Source organism: Mugil cephalus, chromosome 7 (assembly GCF_022458985.1).
Source record: "Mugil cephalus isolate CIBA_MC_2020 chromosome 7, CIBA_Mcephalus_1.1, whole genome shotgun sequence".
NCBI lineage: Eukaryota > Metazoa > Chordata > Actinopteri > Mugiliformes > Mugilidae > Mugil > Mugil cephalus.
Genome location: NC_061776.1, coordinates 20637985 through 20658036, shown reverse-complemented (window position 1 = coordinate 20658036; position 20052 = coordinate 20637985). Strand labels below are relative to the sequence as shown.

General features: G+C 42.8%; 3 protein-coding genes across 4 annotated transcripts; 2 read left to right on the top strand and 1 right to left on the bottom strand.

The window, feature by feature from the left end:
- Positions 1-299: 299 nt before the first annotated feature.
- Positions 300-10060, top strand: slc35a3b (solute carrier family 35 member A3b). The gene is made up of 8 exons (XM_047589245.1): positions 300-563; positions 5593-5815; positions 5975-6129; positions 6677-6799; positions 6999-7173; positions 8428-8546; positions 8969-9102; positions 9480-10060. The coding sequence occupies exons 2-8, from the start codon at positions 5614-5616 to the stop codon at positions 9571-9573; spliced, it is 1002 nt and encodes a 333-aa protein (XP_047445201.1). The 5' UTR covers positions 300-563; positions 5593-5613; the 3' UTR covers positions 9574-10060.
- A 1165-nt stretch (positions 10061-11225) lies between these two features.
- fam78ba (family with sequence similarity 78 member Ba) lies at positions 11226-14609 on the bottom strand. 2 transcript variants are annotated; one of them, XM_047589247.1, is made up of 4 exons: positions 13736-14609; positions 13415-13590; positions 12947-13226; positions 11226-12324 (listed from the first exon to the last, which is right to left on the bottom strand). In XM_047589247.1, the coding sequence occupies exons 2-4, from the start codon at positions 13507-13509 to the stop codon at positions 12082-12084; spliced, it is 618 nt and encodes a 205-aa protein (XP_047445203.1). In that variant the 5' UTR covers positions 13510-13590; positions 13736-14609; the 3' UTR covers positions 11226-12081. The 2 variants fall into 2 exon arrangements, with proteins under 2 accessions (XP_047445203.1, XP_047445202.1); XM_047589246.1 differs by having other exon boundaries at positions 13415-13803; positions 13942-14609.
- Positions 14610-14712: 103 nt separating this feature from the next.
- Positions 14713-19619, top strand: cmpk (cytidylate kinase). The gene is made up of 6 exons (XM_047589248.1): positions 14713-14980; positions 16346-16492; positions 17056-17208; positions 17320-17396; positions 17666-17762; positions 18827-19619. The coding sequence occupies exons 1-6, from the start codon at positions 14837-14839 to the stop codon at positions 18866-18868; spliced, it is 660 nt and encodes a 219-aa protein (XP_047445204.1). The 5' UTR covers positions 14713-14836; the 3' UTR covers positions 18869-19619.
- Positions 19620-20052: the final 433 nt, after the last annotated feature.

The window sequence follows — 20052 nt, the reverse complement described above, 5'->3', positions numbered from 1 at the left end:
ATAAACAAACAAACAAATAAATAAATAAATACATAACACATTACAGTTCATTGTATATGATAGACCAAAGTAACCTAAACAGTATATGCGTCACCGTTTTTGCATAACATGTCTAGGTACCATTGCCTTTGGATAGAATATTTAAATAAGTTGTATTATATTTTTTTGTGATTTATTTATTTATTTATTTATTTTTAGCTTATTTTGGTCGAAAGTGATCGATTTCCAGGAGCAGTCTTTTTTTAGCACAGTCGCTACTTCTGCCAGCAGGTGTCGCTGAACTTCCGTAGTCTCTCTGCATCCGTCGCATGGCTTCATTCATTCAGCACGGAGGAAAGCAGACTCCGTCCTGATCGCGAAGACTCAACACTGAATTTTATTCTTAAATATTACTGAAACACCTTTTCTTTCTTTCCTTTTTTTTTTTTTGCTACACTGCCTGAAAATTAGCAGCAGGATCAGCGTAAGATTGTGAATACAAGTGCAGAGACGGAGAAGACTATCCAGTGAAGAAGTGTCTGATGACTTCCATCCACGTCCTCTGCTGAGACCTGGTCCCACAGGTAAGTTGTGTGATATGACTCTTTCAGCTCTGTCAACTACATAAATATAGGATTTAAAGTGTCTTCTGGGACATACATTTATGATAAGTTTGCTGCTCTGTCATTCATCAGCCTGTTAAGATTCCTTCAGAGGCGCTTTATTCAGATGCGATGTTATAGCCTAAGCAGCGGCCAATATCTAATAACCAGTTATGAAAAAGTAACCTTTGAGTAGCAGGCTATATATGCCAATCCATATCCTGATAATGATGATAATTCTGTCTAATATTTACCCAAGTCAACTCCCATTAAACAAACCAGGAAATCAGCTGTGCTTGTAGCAGTACTGATTATATCCACATCACCAGCAGAAAGTCTCTACAGATGGTTTGTCAGACACAGGATGTAATTTGGCCTCAAGTGTGATGCGGTGTGACCTGCTTGTCTCACTAATGCTGAGTTACTTTGTCCTCTGTGCCAAATACCCAGAATAGCCAACTTGTCCTAAAATGTCCCAAAGGTAGCGGCCACACCTTCAGCAGAGACACAGACTTACTTTTCAGTTTGAACTTCAGTCTTAGTCCTGAATGAGCCACTAGTTTTGGTGATCGTGTTTTAAAGAATTTCTGTTCTCAAAGTTGCTACTACAAATCTTGACATGCTCACCGTAATAACATTCAGGGCGATGGCCGGATTCAATTCTGAATTGTTGTCTGAGGAGATTACCTTTTACTACTCACCTCAACATGCCTGCTTTCTTTTTTCTTCTTCTCCTCTTTGTGTTAAATCTGGACAACACGTTATCTCCATATATTTTATTTCAGCCTTGTCAAAAATTGAGCAAGAAGAACCATCTTATTCACACTTTTTTTTAAATAACAAGTGAACAGTTCATCAGTCCTCCAAAGCATGATAGACACTTGCATCACTTGATCTTTACATATTTTAACATGTTGACATAAGAGGCAGAAGAAGAAGAGGCATCCTAGTGGAGACCAGAGCAGGAGGACAGGTTAAGGGTCAGTCCACATCCATGTTTACAACCCTGGGTTGTAGATAAGTGGTTGAAGTTCATCAGCGACTGTAAATTGGAAGACAGTTTCTTTGTTTGATTTGTGTTTTGTTTGATGGTTGAAATCTGGATTATAACTTTTATTGTATTAAAGAATAAAGCCCATATATTTAAATATGTGTTACCACCACATTGATCCCTTTCCCCTGTTTCATCAAGTTTCTCCTGAAATGGAAAAATAATAATAATAATTATTATTATTATTATTAGACTGATACTGACAAAAACCTTGGAGTCTGGGCGACTGTGGTGGCATTACACAGATCAGGCATAACATTACGACCACCTTCCTAATATTGTGTAGGTCTCCCTTGTGCATCCAAAACAGTATCAGAGAATGGACATGGGTCTTCTGAGGGTGTCCTTTGGTGTCTGAAGATACCATGTTGTTAGTGGAGGTCTTTGGGTCCTATGGGTTGAGAGGAGGGGCCTCTGTGGATCATCCCCCAGACACTTGATCAGTTTGAGATCTAGTGAATTTGGAGGCCAGGTCAACACCTTGTGCTGTTCTTCATGATTTTTTAGTTGTACCTAAACCGTTTTTTGTGTGCGTGTGTGTGTGTGTGTCATTACTATGGGGTGGGGGGTCCCTGGTCTGGTCTATGTGGGTGCTACATGTCTATCCACATGAATGCCAGGTCCAAAAGTTTCCCAGCAGAACATTGAATTGTCACAACATGGTCGATGTTATTTACTTGTCCAGTTAGTGGTTTTAATGTTGTGGCCGATTGGTGTATAAACCACTGTTTTATAAACTAGATCATAGTGAGGTACAGCAGGAAAATGTGTCTTTTATATTAAGACATGAGTAATAATAATAATCTATTGATATATACTAATATACATACGTCAGTCACACTTTTCTTTTAGTTCTTTTACTTAATATTTTCAGTACATTCATTTTAATACTGGCAGAGAATTTGCAGTGTGATGTAATATTACTACCTTTACTTTAACAAATATCTGAATACACCGCTGCTAATAGTTAATGACTAATAGCTTAATTAAAGATTAAATAAGTCATTATTACTCATACTCTTAATCATAATTTCACTATCAACCCTAATAAACAACTCTCTTGCTCTGCTTGTGGTTACGACACAGTAAAACCAGCATACCCAGATAACACTTTAAGAGTTGATCTTAACACTTTTAAAGTGTCTATGTGGGTCCACACCTCAGTGTGTTAATTTAACACTTTTTCGAGTGTTTGTACCTTTACACTATGTTAGTGTAAATTTGACTCTTCTTGTAGTTGAATTTAACACACTGCCTAACACCAACCAGTGTTATTTTTTTTAACACTTTTATGTAGTGTTAGCAATTAACTCTCTCAGAGGACTATTTCTTAACTACACTAGTGTTACCCCATAACACTTAAAAGGTGTTAACACTTGAGGTGTTAAATACAGGATCAGAGTTTAGAGTAAGAAGTTCAGAGTTAATATTTCAACATTTACACCTAGAGATTTGATTTAGTGACACTTCCTTTTTACACTCGGTTTTAACGACAACTATTTATCGACTGAGAGTTAATTATAATGGTTTAACTCTACCCAGAGTATAATTAACTCTACTGGTGTATGTCTAGTTTAACACCAAGAATTCAACTCTTCTCAATTTGCTGTGCACATATATCAGCATATCATAACATAGATCAAGTCGGCTTCAAGCGCACTTTTTAAATAATCCAATGAAAAACTTTACTCTCACAACAGTTGAACAACTATGGTCCAAATACTGTGTCAGTGTGTCTTTCAGATTACTGTGATATATGTACTGTTATATGTGGAAGATACTCTTCAGTAGCAGTATGACGAACACCTTCCTTTTCAGATATTTTAGGCAAATGTTAATAATGTATTTCCTTCCTCGACTGTTGTGGATTGTTGTGTAATTTCTTCAAGTTGTAAATTCAAATCATTTCCCTTTCCGTCTTTCTTAACAGTTCCCACGGTTATTTCTCATTTCGCTTTTGAATGAGTGCACTCCCGTGCACTGCGAGCTAAAATGGCTATTTTTGTCAATGGAGTCTGGTGGCCTTGACAAGAGGGAAGCAAGAGCTTGTCTGTCTGTCTGACACCAAGATAAAGGTGTGTGAAAGTGATTAAATAAAGCACAGACTTGTTTTCAGTTCTCCCTGCACACCCCATCCACCGCAGTTTCTTGCTCGGCTCTTTACGCTTCCAGGAATGGGCGTGCTGGCCCCACATCTGCTCCAGGTACCGTGGACGTCGGCTTTTCTAGCTCTAAACTGAAGTCATATCGCGTTCCCACTGAGCTTTTTGAGACGCACATTCTTGCAGCTGTCGTGAGCCATTATTTGCTAATATAGCAAATAAATGTTTAAGCAACAGCTTAGAGGGCGACTTAAAACTTGCTTAGGGAGTAAGGACAGCTTTCTGAGTTTAGAGAAGGGGGCGCACACACTAACAGAGAGGGATTGTGAGGCTACTCTGCTCAGCAGAGCTGCAGCATAAGGAGGTCAGTGTTGAACACGCCACACCTCTGGTTCTGTCAACATGGCTTCGGCCTTCGTGGCTTCTTTTACTGAAACGGAGCGCATGGTAGAATGACCCATTATTAACGTGGCTCAGTGGACTTTCATGTTACTTACATCTAATAAGTGGATTTGTGTGTTCACGCTGAGAACGACAAAGCTTGAGAGTGTCAACATGAATTTGCAGGTGAAGTCAAATCCAGGAGCTATAGACCTCTGGAGATCCGGAGACAACCGCACAGAGCAAACAAGCCACCTGAGCCAATCCCACAACCTTTACTTTGTAAACACCAGAGAACATCCGTCTGTTCCTCATCTGTTCCTCTTTATGAGGTCTGAGAGTCTGACTCTCTGTGACATTGCATTGTATAAATTTGCCTAATTACTTTGCTCATGTGTTTTTTTTCATAATTGTACCCAAGTGAATGAAGATTTGGTTGTGACAGATAAGCTGCTCAAGCATTGAAACGCTACAGATACTGTTGGAGGGGAGGTTGTGTGCTTTCTTGCTCACCTGGAAGCTAAAAGAGTAGATACAAACCACAGCAGTGGAAATGACATTTTTACTTTGCAGCACACCAGTCTTGATGTGTTGTGCTACTGAGTGTGTGTTTGTGTCACTAATTCGATCCCTTACAAAGAACACCAGTACAACAATGTAACACAACGCCCGCACAAGTAAAGGCCTGGCTCTCAGAATTAGTGTTGTGTAACTTTATGGTCCCTTTTATGTCCATTTATATCCGGATAAAAACAGTTATATGGCCAAGTTACGACTGGTGACACCCAGAGCTTTAGGGTGGACTGGGCCTGTGTCCAGTTTGAAGCTGAAACTCCAGTTGTAATTTTATTTGAGCTTTTTTTTTTTTTGTTATCAGTTAGATTGAAATTCAAACAAAGTTCATGCTTGGTGTTAAAATAGATCCTTCCACAACCATGTGTGAAAAAGTCTTTCAGGGGGCAGCGACACCTGCGTCAACCATCTTAACTTTAATACCTGAGGGGAAATAATTACCTTGTCATTAACATATCATGAAAATGTGAAGAACTAACACAGGATGTGTTCATGACAGGAATGTACAAGACAGCAATAAGTGACACAACCTCTGGCTGCTTTCTGTTGAACTGCCTGCTTAGTAACAGCCTTTTCCAGATCTTGATTGTTCTCCTCTAACACTCTCTTTGCTCAGACTCTTCACTTTCTCTTATGTATATTTATTCTCCATATATTCCAGTATTCAGTCATGCTGGTTTCTTGTATTTTATTTTTTTTTTCTCTTAATTTTCTGCTACCTCCGTGCTGATCCTTGCTGGATCTTTTCTCTAGGACGCTCCAGCGGACGTGCTCTCACTTTTTTTTGTACCTGAGCTTCGTAAAATCGGACACAAAGAGCAACGTGTCTACTTTTACAGAAACCTGCTTTAATTTCATGCTGCCCCATTTTCTTTGTGTCCTTCTCCTTTCGTCGTCCGCGTAGCCGCACAAAGAGTCCTCCACTATGGTGTCCTCACCAAACTCCCCGTGGCTGAAGTACATGTCCCTGGGGGTGCTGGTGGTGCAGACCGCCTCGCTGGTGCTCACCATGCGCTTCTCCCGAACCCTGAAGGAAGACGGCCCCCGCTACCTGGCCTCCTCTGCTGTCGTGTCGGCTGAGCTGCTCAAGATTTTCACCTGCACCCTCCTGGTCTTCAGGGACAACAGTGAGTGGGAAGCTACGCGTTCAGCTCTCTCTTCCTCATCTAACAGCATGTGTAGACTTGGCACTGATGGGACCAAGATATTACTTAGAAGTCACTCTTCATATTCTGTGTTGGTGGTCCTAGGGTTGAATTACTGACAACGCTGTCTTTGTCTGTCAGATTTCAGGCTGCGGGAAATGAACCAGCTGCTACGGGAGGAGATTGTGAACAAGCCCATGGAGACCATGAAGCTGGCTGTTCCTGCAGGGATCTACACACTGCAGAACAATCTGCTCTATGTTGCCTTATCCAACCTGGACGCCGCCACCTATCAGGTTACACATGACTGAACTTAACGTGCTGGTTCAGGTTCACTGCTGGTGCGTGTGCAGGCATGTGTGTGGGTGTGTGCGCCATGGTCTAATAATCCTCCATTTTTATTTTATTATTATCATTATTATTATTTTTAATTTCTCACGATGTTGTCCTGAAATTACAAATGTTCTCTATTTCCTGATTTCCTGATTTGCTCATAATAGCTGCTTTGTTCTGCTGATTTCTGATCCAGTTCAACTTTAAGTGATCCATGCTGCATCACTTTCATTTAGCCAGGAAAAGGAACAAATGTACCTCCCACAATGTATTCTTTCAGAGCCTGTGGTCATTTCATTCGTTCTAATATTAATTCACCCTGCGTGACATCAAAATGGAGCCAGGTTTAAAAAACAAAACAAAAAAACAACATCGGTATTGTTCATGGGCCGCTCTCATCAGACATGGCTGACTGTGTGGTGGAGCAGTGAGTTAAACAGATTGTGTTAGATGTCACTGTTGTTGTCCTGTCTTGACCAGTCTCATTCACGTTTCACTTGCTCCACGAAGGTCACGTACCAGCTGAAGATCCTCACCACGGCTCTGTTCTCCGTCTCCATGCTGGGGAAGAGGTTGGGCTCCTACCAGTGGATCTCTCTGCTTTTACTCATGGCTGGAATCGTCCTGGTGCAGGTACAAGCCCTCGAGCCGTTTACAAACCTGTTTACCGCTTTATGAATTCTTGTGTTGTAGTAAGGCGTTAAATTGAATTGGATCCACTGGATTTTAATGATCCGTTCAACGCTTTCATAATAAATGAGTTCAGCCACGTTGTTGTTTGTGCTCTGTCTTCGGTTCTGTATGCGATCAGCTATGTTTTTACCCTGCGCAGTGGCCGACAGAGTCGGAAGGTGACTCTGAGAAAAAAGTCCTGTCTGCAAGCTCCCAGTTTGTGGGGCTGATGGCCGTGCTGGTGGCCTGTGTGTCCAGTGGTTTTGCTGGGGTTTACTTTGAGAAGATCCTCAAGGAGACTAAACAGAGTGTGTGGCTTCGGAACATACAGCTAGGTGAGCTACTGTGGCCTGGTTCCATGATTGGTCAGGGGAAATAAAAATGTCTAATCAACCAAAGATTTTGCAGCATGGGCGAGCTCAGGCGGTTAGGTGTCTTACTCAAGGACACTTCAGTAACAGATTCTGAGAGGAAAGCTCTGGCTCCACAAACATTCGGTACATTTTTCTCTTTTGGATTTTAGCCGTTGATCCTGAAATCAAAAGAATCTAAATAATTCGTTAATGAAGCGAGAGTGGAAGTGTAAGGTTGCCTCACCGTATCTTTGCAGAGATGAAAATGTTGATAACAAGAATCAGGCGTCAGTTTTCAGTTTCTTATCACCAACTAAAACTGGAACCATATACAATGCAGAAAAGGCACCTTCCTTCCATTTCACGGCAGAATAAATCCAACACAGGCAGCCTTATCGCTGGGCTTTTGGAAACTGTCTGGGTTCCGTCTTCCCTTGAAGTAAAACCTGGTGTCACCTGCAGCAGAATTAGGGAATCATTAGACATTTTCTTATAATTTATTTTGTTCATAGTTTTGTCTTCGACTTTAACAGACAAACTATCAAGATACATTTCCTGTGTGTCTGAGCAAATCATTGAACAATATGCCCCAGTATTAACATCCACACCTGACTCACAGTTAGATTAGGTAGATACTTTGTTATCTGTTATCTGAAATGTTCTCCCTGTGTTGTTATGCTGTAATTATATGAGAAATAATCTGGTTTATCAAACTTAACAGTGTTTTATTTCCTCTTAGCACATCTACCCTATCGACAAAATAAAGAACAACACCGATGAGTTAGATGATCTCACTGATGAGGTTTCACTCTAAATAAGGCTGTTCATAAATCATTGAACGAGCTTTATAGCCTTAACTGCCTGACTGTAACTATGCCTTTTTCCTGGTGCTTCCTGGTGTGTGTGCCACTGTGTTACTACAATGCAATGATCTGTTAAGATTGTCTGTCGCAAGGAGGAAGGGAGGAGTTAAAGGCTGGACTTAGAACTAATAGCTTGCTGGAAAGGGCTGGATATGTATCAAAGTGAAAATGAAGGATTCCATTTTCCTTTTGTCAATGTGACCTCTAGAGGTAATTAGGTGTAGTGAAATTACACGTTAGAGCACCAGCCCTGAAGTTCAGTATCATAGAGCTCATTAAGTGCATTCCTGTCAGTTTTCATTTTATTGTTGCCTCCTTCCAACGATTAAAACACGGCTGCGTCATCTTGCACATTTGTTTTCATCTCTCTCAGGTGTGTTCAGCTTTGTGTTTGGCTTCGTGGGAATGATGGTGTATGATGGCGAGGCAGTGAGAGAGGCAGGAATGTTTCAGGGCTACAACCTTGTTGCCTGCACAGTTGTTGTCCTACAGGTTTGATCCTTGAGTTTCACTTCATTCACACCTCACCCTTTGTGTCATTGAAATAAAGTGCTATCACTGATTGTTTTGTACAGTTGAGCGCATATATTTTTGAACACTGACTCAATTTTTGTTATTTTTGCTGTTTACCAAGCAAATGTAGTCACCTGATCTGAACCCGGTCCATGTTCAAGACAAACACTAAAGGCAGGAAGATCTGTGAGCAAACAACAGCTAAAGACGGACATTCTTTGGCGATTGAAATAAACATTTTATTTTAGATTAGGTTCATTCACACCTGAGCTCCTGAATATAGGGCAGTGTGTATGAACTAGACACGTGGACCTAACTATATTTCTGTTCTTGCACAGGTTGATCTTCATGTTTGTGTGTATTTGAGTACTTTCAAACACAGTGGTCCTCTTTGTCTACAGGCTATGGGCGGGCTGATCATCGCCGTAGTCATTAAATATGCAGACAACATCCTCAAAGGATTTGCCACCTCTCTGTCAATCATCGTGTCAACGGTGATTTCGTATTTCGTGCTGAAGGACTTCAACCCCACTGGGTAAATGCATTCACGCTCGTGCAGGCTCTGCCAAAGTTTAGACTTGGAAGTACGTTATCAGCAGCCTTGACTTTGTTCCAGGCTGTACATCAACATCTTTCTTGGCATTTATGAGTGAGGAAACTACTGGATTGACTGTCAGGAGGTTTTGTGTTGATGAAATCTTTCTGTGAATTATCCTCCTGTGCCATGTTTGAGGTCACAATTCAAATCAGTTCAGTGTCAGATGCCATCCTACTGGAATGAATCATTTCAGCCTCAGCTGTGATTTGTGTTAGCGCGGCTGTGGACTCAATCTTGTTCACATGAACTGAACTGAATGCACGGCCTGTTGTTCGATCAACTCAACTGAACACCCTCTCCTTCCTTTACCACAGGCTATTTTTCTTCGGAGCCGTGCTGGTTGTTGCTGCCACATTTCTTTACGGCTACGAGAGCAAACCTGCTGGTGTCAGCACCGCCAAAATGTAGCCGGAGCCTTCCGTGGACCGTGGCGCCTGACAGAAGAGATTGCAGGATGCGAGGAAATACAAAAGTCATCAAGAGCTGCCAAACGGTTGTGTGAGATCGGGCCCTGATGCGTCTCTGGGGAAAAAAATGCTGCTTTGCACAAAAGATGGGGCAAATACTGTGAAATACATTTGCTTGCTAAAGTCTTTCTCATAAAATACTAAGAGAAGTGCAGAGGAGCTAAGTTGCCAAGTCAACACACACTGGCGCAGCAAAACGAACCGACGGTGCAATTTAAAGGAGCCAGAAGGAGACCGTGATCAAGCTACGGCCTCACAGATGTTTCCAAGCTGATATCTCATGTGTTTAAATTGTGTGTTTACGTGGGATGTGGGATAAATGGGGACGGGGCATTGACCAAAAAAAAAAAAAACTTTTATCTGTGACACAGCCTCCACCTAGTGGTGGAATGAGGAGCCAGCTTGCTGCAGAGAGGAGGGGTTACCTACACTCATATCTGTTTTTATATGACAAAATCTCTTATATTATATCTCTCTTAGAGATGTTGCTGCTCACAGATTATTGTTTATGAAGAGTGTGTTTTCATAATTATTTAAGTGCAAAACCAAGACCTCTACGTAACGAGGCATAAATAAATTAAAATATCTTTTATGCTGAAACAACCAGCCTACCCTTGATCTTTCTTACATCAAAGTGTGTGTGTTTGCGAGCACACGAACACACACACACATACTAATGCGTATGCACAGAGAAAGGCACACCCATGAATATTTTGTTGTTTTGTTTCAGTCCACTCAGGAACACAAAACCTGTCTCCATAGCAACAGATGGTCAGATGAGCCAAGGTGCAGTGACAAACGTGGAATTAATATGACCTATTTTAACCGATTTTAAATGTCGGTAAGAATCATTTTTTATTCAACATTGACCCTGACAATTAAAAGCAGAAGTAAAGCAGACGAGAAAAAAAAAAGGATAGAGAAAAGAAAATAACCAAAGAAATACAGCTCGCCTGTTTTGTTTTCCTTCACGTTGCTTTAAGCAGATACATTTTAAATACAGATAATATTTGCATAGTTGGCAGAGGAGATGGTGATGAGGACGTGGAGATGGTGATGGACGGACAGGAGAGGAAAAGATAAGGCATGTTGGGAAGGTGAGCTGTGAACCTGGAGAGAGGCGCAGATGGAGGAGGATGAGTCATGTGACGTATGTGTGTATGTGTGTGTGTGGAGTGGAGTGGAGTGGCAGGCAGGGACTGGGACAGAGCTCAGGAGGAGCCGCTGGACGTGAAGCCATGACACAGGATCATCTATGTTTATCCGCAGGAATTCACTGCCAAATAATCACCATATGATCTCACGGAACTAGCGTTGGCACTGATATAAAGGAGCCCTCTTCAAAGGGGTGTCTGGTTTGATTCCACTCCAAGGAAATTAATAAGAGTACATTTAGATGCCTTGATTAAAAGAGGATTCATGTAACTTTGTAGAGTAACACGAGTAACATGACCTGATTAGTGCTACATCGCATCTACCTTTAGTCTGAGAGCACTTTGGCCCCATTCCAGTTCTGATATATGTGCCCTGACTGCTACCACTCCCTTTGCTGTAGTCCAAGTCATTTTATACCGCACTTATTGAAAGCATGGCTGACGTTATTTATTTAATGTAGCAAAGGATCCAACAATCTGAATGTGAACAATCTGAATATCAGCTGCACAACAGAGGCGGGTGAGTTGGAAAAATATGTTGGTGCATAAGTTCGGTGTATTAGCAAAACTCCAGTGAAAACTACAGGTTGTTTTTTTTTCTTCTTCCAGACTTTTATGTCAAGTGGGTGCTCTTAATACAATCGGGTCGATGTATGAGTTCTTAACCTAAAAAGATTTATATAATACTCTTTTTAAATGATCTGAATACATCCTTAAACTCTGGTACTGAGTGTGCTGAAGGCCTTAGTTGGCACTGACGAAGTTTCACCAGCCTGTAGTTTTTTGTTAGTTTTTTTTTTTTTTTTTGGCTGACTTTTCAATCAAAATGTCTTCAGGTATCAAGTTATACAAAACAAATGCTATTCTTAAACTTCTTCAACGTCTCTTCAAGGACCGTTTTTTTTTTTTTTGTCTCCCTCTCACTCTCATGCAATAAGGTCTACTTAAGGGATGCAGGATGCAGTTCTTGTCGGGGTCTAATACCTCTGCGGTACGTCTAAAAATAGTGTTCCTTCTCCGCAAAAAGTGGCAGAACTCTTTGTCACAGTCCAAAATTTGTTGGGGGGGGGTCAAACAAGTCTAGATGCATCTCCGGGTCCTTGACACTAGTTTGTTGTTCTGTGTCATGTCCGAGATGTGATACCACTCTGGTGTATTATAACGGTCCACTTCCAGATGCCAGGAGCTGCAGAGGAACCATCAGGCTTCATGACTTGATCTCCTCTCTCTAATTACCCCTGTTCTGCAAAAAAAGAACAATTTTACCTTTTTTTTGTGCAACTTTTTTGGGACTCTTATTTTGGTGGTATGACCACAAGAGGTGCCCCTCTCCGTGGCCTCCACATTAGCACTTGGGCGTCGTTGGCGTTGGGCCTCCCTAGCGCGTTGGGGGGAATGGGCTCCTGGTAGTTGAGGATGTGCGGTTGCTCCTGGTAGGGTCGCCCCACCAGCGAAGCCCGGGAGCCCAGGGGCATGTCTGGCTCCACAGCAATATCCACCCGCATCCGCCACCGCACCGTCTGCAACACAATACGCTCCTGGAAGAGGACGGAGGCAAAATGTCGATGTGAGAGACCTTGTGTATGTGTGTGTGTGTGTGGGTGATGCGGTCTGTGAGAGTGTCCGGTTCAAGCCTCATTTGATTGTGCTGCATATGCTCTACTTTCAATAGATGTGTAGTTAATATGCAATGATTATTAACTATCACTTAATCTGAGCTGTCAGGGGAAACATTCCACTAAGATGATCCCAAAACATTCATATCTACAGTGAGTAGTCAAGGCAAAACTAACGCAGGGATGCTCGTGTTCTTAACTAAATGAGCAACAATGAAGGAAACATGCCTCCTAAGGAAACATAGATCAATTCCACATGAACTCTGTATCCATTTTAATGCTGGGCCTGATTTTGATAAACATTGCAGGGGTTATATTCAGGAGCCAGTGATGAGGTAACATGTAACTTTACACCCGAAAAGAAAGGTCCAGCAGGAGCAGATTATATTGCACTCAGTCTGTGTGAAATACGAGATTCGCTCCTAAAGATGTATGAGTCTTCCTCATTATAAACTGTGGCCAAAACACATCTTTGATTTGTGGATACAAGCGAAAGAAAACAAAAGCAGACTTGAGAGGCGTGCTCTCCGCGTTTCCATCCTACCTTGGTGACGGAGTTCATCGCCACCAGCCAGGTGATGAAACTCTGGTCTCTGGTGATGTGGGTCAGCATCGGTGTGTTGCTGTTGCTGATGGGTACTGCCCAGGTCACGCTGGGGTAGAAGTTGTCGTTCATGCTGACCGTAAGTCGGGACGGTTTGGACGTGGGGCCGGTCAGCGTGACCGTCTCTGTGGTGTTGCCGTACCAGGGGTAGCTGACGCCATCTGAGTCGCTGATGGCCTTGACCCGACCCTCTCGCAGTTCTGGCAACTCCCAGCTGGACCTGCGGCATTGGACGAGGACAGGGGAGAAAAACACAGAGAGGATGAGAGACTTTTTTCTGACAGTGCCAGGTGCAGGCCTGTGGTCGAGATGTTGCGCGGGGTGAAGCAGAGGTTAACTTCCAAACACTTACACACCTAGAGACCTGACACTGAGCAAAATGTCTGATGGTGTCCTCTGACCACTTACATGCCAATATCACCATAGGTGTTGTAGAACTCCATCTGCGTACAAGCTTGGATCCAGCCCACCACCCAGGTTTCATTGCGGGGCACTGGTGGCATCACGACTCCTGCCGAGGCCCTGAAGTAAGGCGTCTTGTAACGGAGCACAATCGGCGAGTTCTCCTCAATGATGGTGGGACACTGGTCAATAGAGGCAGACACCTCATACACCACAATGTTCTCCCGCCTGATGCGGGGCTTGCATGCGATGCTCTGAATACAGCCCATAGTGCAGGCGGCAAGCAAAATGAGCAAAACCACAGAAGAAGAAGGGTTCAAATGATACCTGGCCAGTATGCACATCAGTCCCCTCAGGGTTCCACCCTTGCCTGAAGAGCAGATCTAATCTTTCAACTGCACATCATCAGTGATTGGTAGGGAAGAAAAAGGAGAGGAAGACAACAGTGAGTACCACAGTCACCACTGATCAAACCCAAAAGCATCCACCAACATATATTCAGGATGATATGGAGGTGAGATCGCAGTGTTCAATTGGGGGGAAGTATCACAGATCTCCGCAGCCTCCTCCCCCCGGTCTGCCTGCTGACTGCCGCACTGCCCTTGGCGCTCGTCCCCAGAAACTGCAATCCGGCCTCCCCTGGGCTGTTGCTGCTTCTCCGCCGAGCGTCCGCAGGCTCCTCTGTTCCTAGTCGAGTCCGCACGTCCGGCTGCACGTCGGTGCCCCTTGATCCTGCTGCTCTGCTCCCGGCTCTGCGCTGTCATGTCAAGTGGCGACAGGGCAGCCAGGTGCGTCAGAGGAGGGGGGCTGGATGCCTTTTGTTTGCCTGGCTTTCCTGTATATTAGCCCTGCATCCGCGCGGCGCCCTCAAAAGACAAAATCGGGGTCCTCATCACTTTGACCTACATGAAAAGGAGCGTCTTCAAACGAGCGAGATTGTGTCTTGCAAAGCCTTGGCAGCGGGGCTGTAACGGGCTAATTTAATGTTTTCCTCTCGACGTGCTTCCATTCTTGGGGATGCATGAATGGTGCATCATGAATGGAGGCAGCGAGGCAGGATAGAGCAGAAAAATGACGGTACCGTCAGTCTCTCGGTTTGCCGTCGCGTTGTTACGTTTCCTCGAGCATCCGGAGAGCATCCTCTTCCAGCAGCGGGTCGCCGTGTTCGGTTTGGAGGTGCTGATGCTGTAGAGGCAGGGGAGGGGCGTCACCCGACCTCTGCATTGAAAAAAATAACAAGTGCAAGCGGGCGTGGCCACGGCACCGCGTCACGCCCGCGAACGAAGCCCATTGGTCGCCTGAGTCAACAGGGGAAGTGGCGACTGTAGTGCACTTCGTCGAGTGACTCTGACACTCACCGTACAACTCGGCTTATTATTTTATGCTCCCTCCCCGCCGGTTCACATTTGCAGCTGGTGGTGCTGGTTTATGATCGGCCGTCTGTTTGGGAACGTGTCTCAGAGGGTGCCGAGCTTGTTGTACCGGATGTCGCTAATAATGAAGCCGCAGGTTGTGTTCGTGCTGGGCGGGCCTGGCGCCGGCAAAGGGACCCAATGCTCCAGAATCGTGGAGGTACGAGAGGAAGGACAATGAAAGGCCCCATTTTTTTTTTATCCTTAAGGTTGACAATGTCGTTATGAAAATAGTGTCTATTATTGAACGAATCCGCGTCTTTGTAGTGTATTTTAAATGAGGTAAGGGCTAAATTTAATTGACTTCCGGTTGTCCTCTACACATTAACCTGTGTGCTAGCTAGCTAGCTAGCACACAGGAGATGTGTAGAGTTCAGGCTGCTGATATGCTGCCAGGAGCAAGCATATAATAAATATAAAGTACAATATTGGCGATGTTATGGGGTGGGGGTACAGAGACTTTACAGACATTGCTTTCTGACAAAAAGGTAGCAAAGCATAAGTTAGGCCTCAGTCTTATTTCCTGCTGTTGAATGAATGGGCTGAAGTATTGTGTGTCTATGAACTTAACAGTGTAAACAGAGCCAGCAGGAGATGGCATGTTGACATTAACTCAGTTGTAACCTCTGTTCAGATGCTGTTGTGTAATGGTCAATGTGAGTCTGGAGTGCACTTTGCTACTTCTCCATTGACTTTGTACAAACAGACACGCAGACAATTTATTAGTTGAGGAGCTGATAACCTCACTCAGGTGTCCTGAGTGATAAGTCATTCTTCAATATTGTCACGAGATGGTCAGTGTTATTCACTTCTCCCGTCAATGGTCGTAATGTTGTGCCTGGTCAGTGGTTGTGACTTAATGAGCATGGTCTGTAAAAGCAAAAATAACATCTTTACAGTTTCTATTCATAACATCAAGGCGCTTAATGACTGGTCATGAAAAGAAATGATCTTCTCATTTTAGGTTTCTGCCCTCACACAACTGTGCATTCAGCCTTATTACTCATATTCCATGTTTTCATTAATAGTCTTTATATAATATAGAGAAAGGTCAGCCTGTAATCAGGGAGGGCCCAGAGAGCGTGGCTGCCACAACGCAGGGAGAAAAAGATTCCAGTGGTAAAACCACTCTGGGCCAGGATGGACAAAAAGTTATGGTAGTTTGCCAAGAAACCAAGAACCCTAGTGTGTGTTGGCCAGAGAGAGCCTCTCTGGGAGACTTTCTAATTACTACTGTTTGTGGATGTTTCTGGGTGTTGGCCAACGTGCTTCGTGTGCAGTGGTTAGGCCTGTGTGGCAGTCAGGCACAGACACTCCTTTCATTCGCTACCCAGCGACTGGTATCTTCCTGTCCCCTGTGTGAGGAGGATTCTGCCTGTCTGTAAATTCTGTCCTCCTCACTGTGAAGTTTCAATTCATTCTCATCACCTGAAATCATCTCCTGATGATTAGTTTTTATGGGATTTCCTTGCAGTTGTCATATTCAGTACACAAGATTAAAAGTTTTTTTGTGTGTGTCTCTCAGAACTACAGCTACACCCATTTGTCAGCTGGGGATTTACTTCGGGCTGAGCGAGCCAGAGAGGGATCGGAGTCCGGACAGCTCATTGACAACTACATCAAGGAAGGAAAAATCGTCCCAGTGCAGATCACCATCAACTTACTCAGGATGGTATGTGCCAGAAGCAAGTAGTAAATCAGGTTTGTCCAGAAGGAGGAAAATACTGACGTGGGCCACAATGAATGAGCCACTTAATTCAGGATGTGTTCACCACTCCCATATTGTCACAGTTCACAGGATCTGAGAAGTATTTGAGTAACACGATATTCACAAATACATTTCAGTTTGATCTCAATTAGTGAAAAACACCTTTTATTCAGTGCTGCAACAACTAAGCTCAATATAAAACAGTGATCATGCATTTTTTTTTTCTCCCACTCTTGCAAATATGAGTATTTCTTTCTGATTAATATAACTTTGATTTGGGGTTTGGGGCTGTTATTCAGAAATAATTGAAGACATCACTTTAGGATCCGATCAACTGTGATCTGATTAAAATGTGTTAACATTCAAATAAAATGAAACTTCATAAGATCAGAGTTTTTTGGTAACATTTCCAGACCTCTTGTATACAGTAGATGATGAAGTTGATGAAATGGTCGACTCGTGCAAACCCTGAGCGAATTGTCAAACGAAATATTCAACTTCCCTCGTTGTTGTTTGTGTTTCCTTAGGCCATGGAGGAGACTATGCAGAAAGACGAGAAAAAGTTTCGTTTCCTTATAGATGGTTTCCCCCGCAACGAGGACAACCTGAAGGGGTGGAACGATGTCATGGATGGCAAAGCTGATGTCAAATTTGTGCTTTTCTTTGACTGTGGCGAAGAGGTACGTCGCCGAGACTCGAGAGCTACAAACCCAATTACTGTTTTTAGCCACACACTTCTAAGCTGACATCCTGTTTTCCCGCTGAGGACACCCGTCTCTTCTTTTGCACAGGTTTGCATCGATAGATGTTTAGAAAGAGGCAAGAGCAGTGGACGCACAGATGACAACAGAGAAAGCCTGGAGAAAAGGTGCAGTTTTCTGTCACAAACAAACTACTTGAACTTTAGAAGCTGCATGTATTTTGTTTTTCAGTGAGCGCAGTCTTTTCAGTCATTCACTTGCACCCTCCTCTGTGTAACAAAGTACAACAAGCGTGTCCGATCAATGTAGATTTCTCCGACCCATTTAACCGACTGGCTGGATACTTGCACGTGTGTTTTTGACCCAATTTTTGTCTCCTTTGCGTCCCCTGTGTCATCTGACCCCAATAAGCAGCCGTATCTTTTCTTTGATTCAGAATCCAAACCTACCTGCAGTCCACACGACCAATCATTGACCTGTATGAGAAACTGGGCAAGGTGCGCACCGTAGACGCTTCTCGTTCCGTGGATGAGGTGAGTATGTGGCATCGATTGGAGGGAAACACCTGTGAATGGTGGACAAACACTCACTTGTGTCTTCGTTAGGTGCACAAATCAGAATGAATGCCGTCTAAATCCTCCGTCACAACTGTTATAATGTTCAGTTTATGTTGAAACAGTGACAGAAAGGTTTGTGGGACTGTGAAACTGCCTCGAATTAGATCATAAAGTGTTTCTTATATTTAGCCCAGCCCACTGACTAAAATGGAGTTGGTTTTCCCCCAGTGCACCTTATGAACCAGCAAGTGAGTTTAGATTTGGTGGTTTCTGTGGTTGACCACAACTCAGTTTGATATCTTGTGTATCGAGGCCAACAAGCCCTGGATGAAATGGTAGAATAAAAGGATGCAACAGTTGTTTTAATCTGTAAAATGAATCTGTAAAGTGTTGAATCCAAAGGACTTCCTTAGACGTGATTAGTGCCCGACTGTATCTCATAACTCAGACAAGCACGAAGGTCTTTATTATGCTGAATTCAGCTGAATGAGTTTTGAAATTACTTTTTTTCTAGCACAATATTTACACTGCAAAACAAATCAAGCACGGATCCACTTTTCTATTTTCTGAAAGTGGAAACAAAGGCAGGTGCTACAGTTCTCACAGAGCTTCACAGTTGGGAGGGTGCAGAGTTACTCGTTAACATTAACTTTTCATACTGCGAGAAAATAAGTATTCATGTTCATAATCGATTACAGAAAATGAAAGGCCCTATTAAATAACAGTAATCACTAACGTGAGCGCAGTATTTCTTCTCCTTTTGTGTTCATTTGTTTTACGCATAATGATTAATTAAAATAATATTCAAATTCTTCAAATCTACTCCTGCAAATGGAAATGTCTTTGCCCTTCATACCCAGAATCACAGCCATGAAGTCAGTGAATAAAATGTCATCCCAGCCAATAAAAAATAATGTTCAAAACTAAATGTTTCATTTTTAAAAAAAGTAATTTTACTTGTGATCAATGTTACAAACGTCTTCAAACGTCTCTTCCCTTGATAAGTAAATATATACGCCCTGCTGTTTGCTCTCTTGCAGGTGTTTGCTGATGTCAAATCCATCCTGGACAAAGAGGGTTGAAGTTCTCCAAATGCCAACATTCATGTACCTTTTACTTTTCTTTTTATCAACTGCAATTACACTGCAATGAGTTTATATGTCCACTCATGCATATATGACTTTTTACATTTGGTTACTTTTGTTTCCTGCGTCTTTTGTAAATGCTACACCGTTTGTTTGTGAGAGTGTACTCTGTGCATCGGTATGAATGAGAGGTAGAGATGTGAGTGGTGTGATCAGCTAGTTGTTAGAATGAAGGAATCACTGTTCTTACATTGTAGTTTGAGGCCTTTGCATTGGAACAATATGTATTATTAGCCTAAGGAGATACTACTGTTGTCAATCAGAGACCTTAACAGTACTGGAACTCTCCAAAAAAAAAATGGCGTGCATAACTAATGTCCTCAGTATCATGTCATTAGAAGCAGCTGCCATGCTTCAGACCAAATAGTTGTATGACCTGACAAGCTTTTCCCAACAGCCAATAGCCTGTCTGGCCTCCAAATAGAACAAATACAACACCTGTCCTGTATTTAATGGACAGTATTGCAGGGACATGACTACACTGGCTGCTGCTGAATGATGTGTTTAATAGGTATATGTTTATGTGATAGATCTGAGGAACAAGGAACACTTGTTGTTACAGTGACTCGTCATAATGAAGATTGAAAAGAAGATTTTGTCAAACGTGTACTGTATCTGCTTATAGGAATGCGATAAAGCTAAACACTATAAAGAAAAAAACTCTTGTGGAGTGTTTCTTTAAAAACTATTAATGTGGTGATTTGACTTATTGAGTAGTTTTTCACCAGTTCACATAAACCTGGTTTCAACCTAAAGGGCCACTAGGGGGCGCCTGACATCACAATATGGACTACTACTCGGAGAAGGTGGGGTTATCCATTTTTTCTTTTAGCGATTGCGTCTGTTAGTTTATTCACTAAGTAGATTCCACAGCAAGACTAGAAATTCAAAAATAGCCTTTTTTTTGTTGTTGTTGTTGTTCCTAAACCGTTTCTGTGTGTGTCAGGCTGCATCCTGCTGGGGATGACTGCTGTCATCAAAAAGGTGTTATAGCTATGGGGTGGGTTGTACATACAGGGGCAAAGTATTCAGACCCCCTTAAATTATTCACTCTTTATTATATTGCAGCCACTTGCTAATATCATTTAGGTTCATTTTTTCCTCATCAATGTACACACAGC